We start from the raw sequence: 12,565 nt of genomic DNA, 5'->3' as shown, positions 1-12,565 counted from the left end.
ACAGGGACTCATTATGTAGCCTAGGCTGGTCTCCAGTCTTAAGAATCTAAGATTCTCTTGACTCAGATTCCTGAGAGCTGAGGGTCAAGGCCTGAGTACCAGATCAGCATATTTTCATTTGTTGTTGTTGCTTTTTTTTCTATCATTTTAAACATTAAATAAGGGTTTCACTATAATTTCGTGTGTGTGTGTGTGTGTGTGTGTGTGTGTGTGTGTGTGTGTGTAGGCTTGGAGGCCTACTTAACTGCTAAGCTATTTCTATGGCTCATAACTAAAACTTTAGTGCAGACATGTAAGAATCATTGGGATATTAATAAGATGAAATATAAAACACATACCATATAATTCCTCTGGTAATGAATATGTGTAATTTCTTTGTTAAAGTCAATCACGTAGCCGTTGAAGGACCAAACAAATGTGAGATCCAAGGCAGGATCAAAGGATGCTGCACATTGCATTGTAGCATTTTCTCCAACAGTGATATCAGCATTAATTGGGGCCAAAATGATCCGTGTTGGATCTACATGTTTTGAAATAAAAGAGTAGATCAAATTTAAAGACATCATGAGACATCATATTATCTGGTACTATAAAAACTCTGCAATATGAGTACCTCTGCCATCCATCATAAACAAGTTCTTCGTGGCCCTGAGACTGAACTTCAAGTACCACCCTGTTCTTCCAAAACCTGACTGACAATGCAGTTTAAGGGTAGTAATAACTTCAGATCCCAAAGCCCATTCAACAAAATTAGGCCAGATATTTATTCCAAAAGATACAACAATCTAACTACAGATTTTCAAGGCCACACACATCACACACACACATACACACACAATCCAAGTAACACAAAATCCAAAACAAAATACATTTTCCAAAAATTATTAAACCCACATTAATGATCCCAAATGAGACCAACTTAGATGACAAGACAATTAATTCAAAAGAACAATTATAGATATGTTTAAGGTGCTCAAAGGGGACACAAGTAAATATTAAAATGAAAGTCGATAAAATATAAACAGTTGAATAAAATAAGGAGAACGCATCAGGAGATATGAAAATATAATTCAATAAAGAGATATAAATACTGAAGAAACCCCAAACTAAAATAAAACTTAAAATGAAAACTTCAGTATATCTATTAAAAAATTCAGTGGAAAGCCTCACTAATAAAACATATCTAGCAGAAGACAGACTATCAGGGTCTGAAGACAAGGAAGAGGAACTGGATTACTCAGCCACATAAAATAATAAGTTTTTAAAGACCCATGAACAAAATAATGCAAAGTTATCAGTGGGAGTATAAAAAGCCCTGTTGTAAGTGACTGTCCTCTGGGATGAGTGACCTCCCTCTTGAGTAGTTCAGCTGTATCTCTTGCAAATGATTATCTGTTATGAGTTTGTTGACTGTGTTTACCATTCATATAGGGATGAGGAGCATCACAAGACCACCTGAGTATTTATCAGTTCCCTATCACCTGTTACATAGATCCCTGCCTTAACTGAATGAGGCTCATAGAGGGAATAGCTATATAAATTGGAGAGACTAGGGAGGGGGAATTCATCTATGCAGCTATGGGAAGCCCTCATCCCTACTAGGTAAAGATTTTTCATGTGTGGCCTGTTGGGAGAGGAGCACCCACATTCCTGCATGCAACCTCTCACAAATGCTCTCCAAGAAGCCCAATAAGCTCATTGGTTCCCAAGAGAGAACTTTGGCAGAACCATGCTTCAGTTTGTCATTAGGCCCTCAGAAAGGGAAGACGTTGCTTACATCTTCTCTAGAAACGAATTTTAGCCAAAATCCAAAACCTATAAATCATGCATATGAATAAAGGAGAAGAAATGAATGTTAAAGGAACAGAACATATTTTTTAAAGACTCATAGAAGAACATTTCTGAAATACAGGGGAAGAGATGACCACTCAGATGAAAGAAGCATACAAATCAATTAATCAAACAAACACCAAAAAAAGTGAACACCATGAAAATAACCCAATCCAAAAAGGGGCCATCAATTTGAAGAATCCTCAGGAGAAATAAAAATGGATGATAAACAGAGAAATGTTAGACATCTTTAGTAATTAGAGAAATGAGTATTAAGACTATTATGAGATTCCATCTTACCCTAGTAAGAATGGCTATATCAACAAATCAAATGACATCAAATGTTGGCAAGGATCTAGATACAAAGAAATTCTTACTTACTGTATGGTAGCCACTATGGAAATAAGTATAGTGGTTCCTAAAAGAGCTACAACTAGAACTTCCAAACAACCTGGCTAGCCCATTCCTGTGCATACACCGAGGGTCTTTACATTCTTCTCCTAAGATACTTTTACATCTATGTTCATTGCTTCTTCTGCTAGGAAATGGAATCAGCCTAGCTGCCCACCATCTGGTGAATGAATAATAAATGTGTAGTACATACACACAACATAATTTTGTTCAGCTACAGAGAAAAATGAAAAGATGAAATTTTTAGCTGAATTGGTGAGACTAGAAAACAATTTGAGCAAGGTAACCCAGGATCAAAAAGATAAAAACATGTTTTTTTCTCATATGTAGTTCCTAGCTTCAACTGTTTAGATTTTCATGTTTAAACTAAAGTATCTGTTGAAGTGAGTGAACCACAAAAGGACCATCCAGGGAGAGGGGATAGAATTTCACAGGTGATATGAAAGCAATAGAAGAAATTTAGGGATTGGAAAGTCTAATCAGAGATGGATGTTGAAAGATGGGGAAGATAGAGATGTATAAAGAGTCAATAAAAACTAAGATCTATGAAAATACATACAAAATTTACTTCTTAAAAATAAGTTCTGAGTTAGGGGAGAGAGATAGGGAGAAGGAGAAGAGAAGGACAAGGAGAAGGAGAAGGAGAGAGGGAAGAGAAGAGAGTTACCCTTCCAGTCTAGATAATGTTAATCCTGAAAATCAAAGGTGGCCAAACAAGCAATAGAGACAATTATGTAATACCTCTTGATGATTATTGAATGGGCCAGAGGTACCCAAATAATACAGGTCCCTTTTCACTATAACTAGTTTGCAAGACCTATGGACAAAACTAGCACATACTTTAGTTGCAGTCTATAGAGAAATGAAGCTGGAAGGTTTCTCCCTGCTGCCTAGCCTTCTTGTTGCTATAAGATGCTGTGTAGAGTTCTGGGAGAGTTAAGGCATCAACAGTCTTACCCAGCCATAAACTCTATGGCCTACAATATCATTATATCAGGGAAGATGTGCCCACTTATGCAATTAGAGTATGCTTGTGGCAGTCGACTGCTTAGCCCTAAGAAGAATATTTATACTATTCTTTCTAAAGATCAGAGAATGCCATGAAAAAGAAGCTGGAAAGAATGAGGCACTGAATGACAGATAGAAGAGTTCTGAAGTGCTGTCTTTTAGGCATGACAGAACCAAGGCAGTCATGATGGCATAGCAGCTGTGGCGGTCTAAAGTGAGGCTGCACAAGCCTGAGCTTATGGAGCTCACCCTCCCCCTGTAATTACTGGCTACTGATGGGGTCTAGAGGCGGGGCCATGATTATCCAGTTGAGATGTCTACCATGTTCCAACAGGTAAAGTTCCAAACATATATTCACACAGATGACACAGGTTAAATCCAGTGGGTCTTAATACAGTAGCATAACTAAACTGTCAGAATGAGAAGGGGACTTTTGGAGAGGAAGTGATTAACGAGTGGGAAGGGTATTATAGATGATGGCTATTACAATCAGAATGCACATGAATGAAAATGTATAGTAAAAATGGCAATCTTGCGAAAAGCAATCTACAGATTCAATGCAATACCCATTAAAATCCCAACACAATTCTTCACAGACCTTGAAAGAACAATTTTCAACTTTATATGGAGAAACAAAAGACCCAGGATAGCCAAAACATCCCTTTTCAATAAAGGAACTTCTGGAGGCATCACCACCCCTGACTTCAAGCTCTATTACAGAGCTATAATCCTGAAAACAGCTTGGTATTGGCACAAAAATAGATAGGTAGACCAATAGAATAGAGTTGAAAACCCTGATATTAACCCACACACCTATGAACACCTGATTTTGGACAAACAATCCAAATTTATATAATGGAACAAAGAGAACATCTTCAACAAATGGTGCTGGCATAAAAGGTTGTGGACATGTAGAAGACTGCAGTTAGACCCAAGCCTATCACCTTGCACAAAACTTAAGTCAAAATGGATCAAAGACCTCAACAAAAATTCAGCTACACTGAACCTATTAGAAGACAAAGTGGGAAATACCCTTGAATTAATTGGTACAGGAGACTACTTCCTGAACATTACACCAGTAGCACAGACACTGAGGTCAACAATTGATAAATAGGATCTCCTGAAACTGAGAAGCTTCTGTAAGGCAAAGGAGACAGTCAGCAAGACAAAACAGCAGCTCACAGACTGGGAAAAGATATTCACCAGCCCCACATGCGACAGAGGGCTGATCTCCAAAATGTATGAAGAACTCAATAAGCTAGTCTCCAAAACAACAAACAATCCAATTAAAAAGTGGGGTACAGAACTAAATAGACAATTCTCAATAGAGAAATCTAAAATGGCTGAAAGACACATAAGAAAGTGTTCAACATCCTTAGTCATCAGGGAAATGCAAATCAAAACAACTCTGAGATACCATCTTACTCCTGTCAGAATGGCTAACATCAAAAATACAAATGACAGTTTATGCTGGAGAGGTTGCAGAGAAAGGGAAACACTTCTCCACTGCTGGTGGGAGTGCCAACTTGTACAGCCACTTTGGAAATCAGTATGGAGACTCCTCAAGAAAATGGGAATCAGTTTATCACAAGATCCAGCAATTCTACTCTTAGGCATATACCCAAATGAAGCACATTCATACAACAAGGACATCTGTTCAATTATTCATAGTAGCACTATTTGTAATAGCCAGGAACTGGGAGCAACCTAGATGCCCCTCAACCGAAGAATGGATAGAGAAAATGTGGTACATTTACACAATGGAGTACTACTCAGAGGAAAAACAAACAATGGAATCTTGAAATTTTTCAGGAAAAATGGATGGAACTAGAAGAAACCATTCTGAGCGAGGTAACCCAATCACAAAAAGACAAACATGGTATGTACTCACTCATGCGGATTTTAGACATAGAGTAAAGGATTACCAGCCTACAATCCACACTGCCATAGAAGCTAGTAAACAAGGAGGACCCTGAGAGAGACATACATGGTCCCCTGGAGAAGGAGAAAGGGTCAAGATCCCCTGAACAAATTGGGAGCACGGGACGAGGGGGATGGAGCTAGGAGAATGAGAAGGGGAGAAGAGGAGGGATGCAGAGGACATGAGGGAGCAGAAAGTTTGAGTCAGGGAAGAATAGATGATAACAAGAATGGAGATACCATAATAGAGGGAGACATTTTAGGTTTACAGAGAAATCAGGCACTAGGGAAATGTCTGGAGATCTACAAAGATGACACCAGCTAACAATCTAAACAACAGAGGAGAGGTTATTTTAAATGCCCTCTCCTGATAATGAGATTGATGACTAACTTATATGTCATCCTATAGCCTTCATCCAGCAGCTAGTGGAAGTAGAAGCAGACACCCACAACTAGTCACTGAACTGAACAGGAACCCAGATGCAGAGAAGGATGAGTGAAGAGCAAAGGGGTCCAGAACAGGCTGGTGAAACCCACAGAAACAGCTGCCCTGAACATCGGGGAACTCTTGCTCCCCAAACTGATAGCTGGAATATCAGCATGGGACCGACCCAGACCCCAGGAACATGGGTTTCAGTGAGGAAACCTCAGAAATCTATGGAACCTCCTGTAGTAGTTCAGTACTTATCCCTAGCATAGGTGTGGACTTTGGGAGCCCATTCCACATAGAGGGATACTCCCTGAGCCAAGACATGTGGGGGTGGGCCTAGGCCCTATCCCAAAGTATACGGCAGACTCTGATGACACACTATGGAAGGCCTCACCATCCAGGGGGAGCAGAAAGGATATGTAATAGATAGGGTTTTAGTTGGGGGGCGGTAGTGGTAGGGGAAGATGGGAGGGAAAAGGGAACTGAGATTGTCATGTAAAACAATCCTGTTTCTCATTCAAATAAAAAAGTTTTTAAAAAGTTTAAAAAATGAATAAAAATCCAATATATTTTGATCCTCCCTGAACAGGAAAAGGACGTTTTCACATCCAGTTCCTGTAACAATTCCTCAGATTGCCCAAAAGGCGTCTAAAAAGGAAACTCATCATTATATTGACTATATTAGAAGCTTAGTTTTGAATGACATATATGTCATACTGTAAAACTTAAGCATCATCACTTAAAGAAAACAACACATTTCAAATATCAAATGATTCCTTACTTGTGATCACCAGAGTTCCAGTGCTATTGGCTTTCCCCCTATTATTTTCTGCAAAGCATGTATAGACTCCTCCGTCATTCCTTGTAATATTATTGATTTCCAAGCTACCATCTTCCCATATGAGTATTCTGTAAAATTAAAAAAACACACAATTCACAAAAGTCATTTAATATCATACATTACTCTGGTACTTTGCATTCCAAATGCTGACATTACATTTTACACCAGTTTCTTGGTAAGACATTTCAAGCATAAACAGTCTAGTCTTTGTTTCAGATGTTCTTTCTCAACATTGGCAGATAGCTGAGAAGCTAAGTTCACTACTTTCCTTGATGACTGCTAGGTTCCTGAGGCAGATTCATTTGTGCTCCTATGAGCCTGGGTTACTTGTTTTTGTGGGGTTTTTTTTTTTTTTGTGTGTGTGTGTGTCTTTGACCCCCTGGCTGATACAGTTCTTCCTCCCTCTCTTTAGCAGGATTCCCTGGGTGTGGCCCAATGTTTGGCTGTAGGTCATTTATTTTGCATTTTCTTATACATAAATTCAATATTAAATATTCAGTCACTTCTACTTTTTAAAAACTCAATCATTTTTCTAAAATTTATCTTCTATAGTTTTCAAAAACAACAGAATATTTGTTTTCTTTAAGGACAATCTGATAAAAAAAATCAGAGTATCTCTTTTTTGCTAATCAAGGTTGAAATCCTGCGCCAGTTTGTAATAAGACTCCCTCCCTTCTCATTCATTATCCAATTCTTACTTACAGTTTATTTCAGAATCTGTTTTAAAATAGCAAATGAAGCATTGAAATAATACAACAGCAACAGTGTTTCTTGTTGCTAAAGAGGATTCAAAACCAGGTCTCTTTCTCCAAATGTGAAGAAATGGAATGAACCACTGTCCCATGCCCTGCACAAAGAACCTGGTCACTGTGTTTTGTGAAGGCCACAGACCTCAGCCTGATGCCACCCTGACTGGCAATCTGGGGACTTTATAATGAGGCCGATTCTTGTGTACATGAAACTCCTCTTAGAAGCACTTTTGACCAACTACTTTGTGAGGCCCCTATCATTGTCTCTTCAAACTATGCAGAATCCAAGGACATTCAGTCAAAGCTTTCAGCCTTCCTCCACACTCTGCATGTCTGAAATTGGACCTGCACCTCATCAACTGTTTCTCCAGCCTCCACCCGGCTCCATCTCTACTTTCTTTCTCAGACATTGCCACAAATAAATGCCACTCTCAGGTGGCTTATCCCATCTCGGCACTGGGCTCGTAGTACATGTTCTCACAGTACAGATCTAATGTTTCCTTTCACTTCAAGTCCTTGTCAAACTTCTACCCATCCCCCATTTAATACATTTTGCACAGAAATAAAAAATTACAGTCCAGTTAACAGTGGAAAAGCTATAACTTTTTCTATAAAAGCCATAGTAATTTTAGTTTACATATATATCATATATATTACTATACATGATATGTAGTATATAATGTATTACTATATATAACATATACGATGCATTACTATATCATATAAATTATATGTATGACACAGTATATGTTATATACATATATATTACTATATATAATATATTATATATATGGCATGTATATATGGATGCTTTAAATTGATCTTTATCATGTTCAAAGAGTCCTATAACACATCATGACATTTCAGTCAGGGATTTTACTCAGTGACAGGGTTGCACATAAGCTCCATAAGACTATAATAGAACCTTAAATCTCCTTTCAGCTAATGGTGCTATATCCATTCAGCATCACATGCAAGGCCCTGGTCAGGTTTGTGGGTCCTGGAGCTAAAGACCCCCTACCCTGTCAGTCTACAAACTGTAGTACGCATAATCTTGGGTACCACATGCCTCTCAATAATGACAAATGACTATGCTTCTGCTATGCATACTTGCTATACTTATTCCTTCATATATTTCTTCACATGAAAATGCAATAGGCACTCTGCAGACACAAGAGTCATTAGGTTTTTTTTGAACTACATTTTATAGTTTTATTCATCCAAATAATATTATATTTATTCTTAATGACTACTGTTCAGACTTTAATTTCAAACAATTCATATTTGTATTCATCATTTACAAATACAAACATTTAATTATATATATATATATATATATATATATATATATATATATATATTATTTGCAAGACTCAAAAAATCCTTGCACATGAACACTTTATTATAAAGTGATTGTTGACACTGAGTTGCTAATGAGTTAAAGTAGTAATCAAAAATTGAGCTTGGAAACTCCATGAGGAAGCCACTAGGTTGACTTTAAATTCCTAAAGACACTAAGCACAGCAACATTGTAAGAGCTCAGGAGCCAGTGAACAGCAACTCTATCCCAGTGTGACCTGACCTGCTGCTGTTGACAAGCCACTCAGTCCCTTTGCTCCATGAAAATTTGGGTTTTGGTGCAGCCTTGGGTTTACATTCAATGATAACTCTTCCTCCTTTAGCAGCCAGGATCTTTTTCTTCATAGGATTCATTTCAAAAGTCGGAGCTAAAGCTAAAATGTAGACAAAAAAAGATTATCATTCTCTTTTTGCTAGCAAACCCAACTATTACTTCTGGATTGTAGCTTCTTTCATAGATCAATAATCAATAGGAAATAATGGGTAGATATTGTTACTATTTAGGCATTTTACTGGCCTGACTTTGGAGTTCTGACAAAATATGCCATTAGCTGCTGCCACTAAGAGTAACCTGTGCCTATTCAATATGTTCCCTTTTAAACGGGCCCTGCCCACCTTCCATCCTTCTTTCTCTCTCCCTATCTCTGTCTGCTTATCCCCCACCCCCACCCCTGCCTCTCTTTCCTCTTTCCCACTGTCCTCCTGTCCCTGGAGGCCAATCTCCCTCTCACCTTTCACCCTTTTTACAATCCTTTTCCCTTAATAAAACACCCATCTGCTTGAACTCTGTGGCATGGAGTCTTTCTCTCTTGAGCCACTTTTAAAAATTACAACAAATATGATTAGTTGTAGTTCATGGACATTTCATTCGTAACTTTTTATTTAATAATTTAATAATATCTTCTCAGTTCAAATGGATAGTTGCTTTTTTTTGGTTTTTCAAGACAGGGTTTCTCTGTGTAGCTTTGGAGCCTATCCTGGCACTCGCTCTGGAGACTAGGCTGGCCTTGAACTCACAGCGATCCGCCTGCCTCTGCCTCCCAAGTGCTGGGATTAAAGGCATGTGCCATCAATGCCAGGCGATAGTTGATTTTTATAGCTAATATTTGGTCTATTTCATTTATACTTTAGTTTGAATTTTCATAACTGGGAATTTATAAATAGGTAACCAACTTGTGCTGCACATCTAATAAAAGCAAAGTGAAATTGAACACAAGCTATAGATACTCTTTCACTGTTTTATATGCTGTTTGCTTGATAAACATTTATAAGAAATTAGAAAGGATACTGACCCAGGATCTTCAGCTCAGCATTTGCATAAATGGATCCATATGCATTTTCTGCTATGCACTGGTACATCCCAGCATTATCAAAAGTCACATCATACAGTCTTAGTTCCCCTTTGTGATACTGAAAAGAAAAAAAAATCACATGGCTTTGAGGAACATGGATGTAAACTCTTCATTCAGCTTGAGGTTAAAACTATGTTGTGTTCATCCACTCCCATTCGCTCCTAAGATGCACAAAACTGGGGTTTTCATGGCATGGAGAAGACCAACCCACTTACCATGCCCAGTGGCTCTTGTTCTATTCATCTTATAGAGCTGAGAGTCCACCTTTTCCCCTTTGGACCAGCTGGGAGATTACAGTGGGAAGGTAGAGAAGGGCCCCACTGCTGTCCTTTGTCCCAAGGCTAGGATAGGACTTAGCGCGTCTCTCTTACCTCTGTTTCTGTGGGGTTCAGGGAAACAGTGGCAAAGAGGGGACAATATGAGTGGACATGGTTCAATAGGAAGGGGGAAGTGGAACATAGGAAAAATAAGGAAAAAGAGAGAGAGGTAAAGAGACCATTACAGAAAGCTCTTGAAACTGAAAGAAGATAGTTTTGTTTCTCAAGGAAGATTTTTATTTCAGGGCCCAAGTACCCTTAGTCCAGTGACTGTCCTGTGACTGCCTGAACACAGATTCAGGGACAGCAAGACACATCAACATACTTACCGGATACCCGTTTTTCAGCCATCTGATGGTAGGGATGGGTTTCCCTGTGGCCACACAAGGCCAGTAGAGGTCACTGCCTATGTCCACCTCAGTGTCATTGATATGCTCTACCCATTCAGGAAATGCTGTAATGAAGGAACTTTGTAAGTGTCTCAATACCCATTACAATCTCAAGAGTCTTAATTTTTTCATTTTATTAACTTTATTCTGACAAATATATAAGATATTGTATGTCTGTTTACACAGGTCTGTATTCTACAAAACCATATATTATTATGGAATAAGATGACTAATTTAGTTGGTAATTATGCATCTAGATTAATTTTTATTTATGTGTATGTGGTCGGGTGCTCCCAAAGGCCAGAGGGCATTGGGTCAACCTGGAGCTGGAGCTATAGGCACTTGGAGCCATCTGCTCTGAGGGATGAGAACTGAATTCTGGTGCTGTGAGAAAACAAGGAGTACTTCTAACTTCTGAAGCATCTCATATATATTATATATTCATTCACCTTTTGGATGAAGATTCGGGACTTTCTACATTCTCCACATTACATATTATATTCTTAATGGAGTCTTTGTGTGTTGACCAATGTAGCATCTTACTCCAGCTATCAATGAACTGAGCACTTTAATACACTCCATATAGCAGCTCCTTCAGTAGCTGTCACTGGGGAAACTCTTGCTTGAGTGAAATGGGCTTGGACTTCAGTCTCAGTTCTTATTTTTATCTACTTGGTTGTTGTAAAAAAATGAAAAATGCTAGAAATTTCCTAAAAGAAAAATGAATGTTTCTATACAAAAAAAAAATCAGTCTTGTTAAGTATTTCCATTTTCTAAGCAGCACAAACCAATGTAAGTAAATAGTATAAACTAAGAAAAGGAACAGAGAGAGAGCTCTTAGTGGACAGGACTATTTCCTTTTTTATTGAAAATTAAACCTTGTTTTATATTATTTTCTGTGGAAAATATTATATACATCTTACTAGAAATATACACACACATATATGAAATCATAAAATATTTTCTGACCTGCACAGACTATCAATATTAAACCAGCACATAGATAAACATGTGTCTCTTTATGCACACTATGCAATATCAATCTGATTTAGCTTCTTGTTTTTACTAACCATTTGTTTGTAACACATGGGAAGAACTTTCAGAAATTGGATGCTGGAGAATTTCTTAGTTGAATACACATTTTATTTTGTACAGCATCTCTTCAATACTTTAATGACATCCTTGCCACCTTAGTCCCCCTGGGTGACACATAGATGTTATAATATATAATACAATGATAAGAATAAATAATTGAATCACCTCAGTGAATTCTGTATGTGGTTTCATTCTATAGCTTTTGAAGATAATTTGCTTAAACATACAGATAAAAATTAAGATATCTTACTAGTAAAGGAGAAATGAAGTTGTTTTTAATGACCTCATACAAATACCTACCTACTCCATCACATTGATCCTTTTAAGGCCTTAGATATTTGATAGTTCAGAATTTTAGTCTACTGAGAAGCTGGAGTGAAGTTTTTAAGTACATTGAAAAACTCTTATGTATAATCTATAGACCCAGTACAAAAGTAGTGATATTACTTAAGACATTAAAGGGGCCCACAAATATTTCCCTGCGTAGAAGCCACATACGCTTGCTATGTGTAAAGTTAATAATGTTGAGCCATTGGATATTCACGTCTGTAGATGTCCAAGGCTGTGAATTTTTACAATGATGTTCATGGATGAAACCACAGAAGGGTACAGAGAAGTTCAGTTACTGACTCTGACCAGTCAGTGTTAGAATGGTATGAACAGGAGGACTCTGGAGGAGAAATGAGAGAGAGTGTATAAATGAAGTATAAGATTCAGGTGCCAAGCACAGAAAGTGAAGCACAGAGGAGAGGTCAATCAAGTATGGCTGCTGATGCTGTCCTATCTAATCAGATAGAGAGGAGGAATGATCAGCTTTAGCAATGGGACATCCTGGGTGATTACAGAAGAAAGGTTTCAGTAGAG

At 38.0% G+C, this 12,565-nt stretch overlaps 1 protein-coding gene across 3 annotated transcripts in view; it reads right to left on the bottom strand.

Annotated features, from left to right (window-relative positions):
• Positions 1-12,565, bottom strand: part of LOC100759179 (contactin-1) — a 285,961-nt gene that overhangs the window by 80,908 nt on the left and 192,488 nt on the right. For all 3 annotated transcript variants that reach the window (XM_027396333.2, XM_027396336.2, XM_027396334.2), the window contains exons 10-14: positions 10,547-10,671; positions 9,841-9,958; positions 8,772-8,922; positions 6,381-6,508; positions 339-520 (exon numbers count right to left, since the gene is read on the bottom strand). In XM_027396333.2, coding sequence (XP_027252134.1) covers positions 339-520; positions 6,381-6,508; positions 8,772-8,922; positions 9,841-9,958; positions 10,547-10,671 — 704 coding nt within the window. The remainder of the gene's footprint in view (positions 1-338; positions 521-6,380; positions 6,509-8,771; positions 8,923-9,840; positions 9,959-10,546; positions 10,672-12,565) is intronic.

The sequence above is a fragment of the Cricetulus griseus genome, chromosome 2 (genome assembly GCF_003668045.3).
Source record: "Cricetulus griseus strain 17A/GY chromosome 2, alternate assembly CriGri-PICRH-1.0, whole genome shotgun sequence".
NCBI classification, from domain to species: Eukaryota; Metazoa; Chordata; class Mammalia; order Rodentia; family Cricetidae; genus Cricetulus; species Cricetulus griseus.
This window is presented reverse-complemented; position numbering and strand designations above follow the sequence as displayed.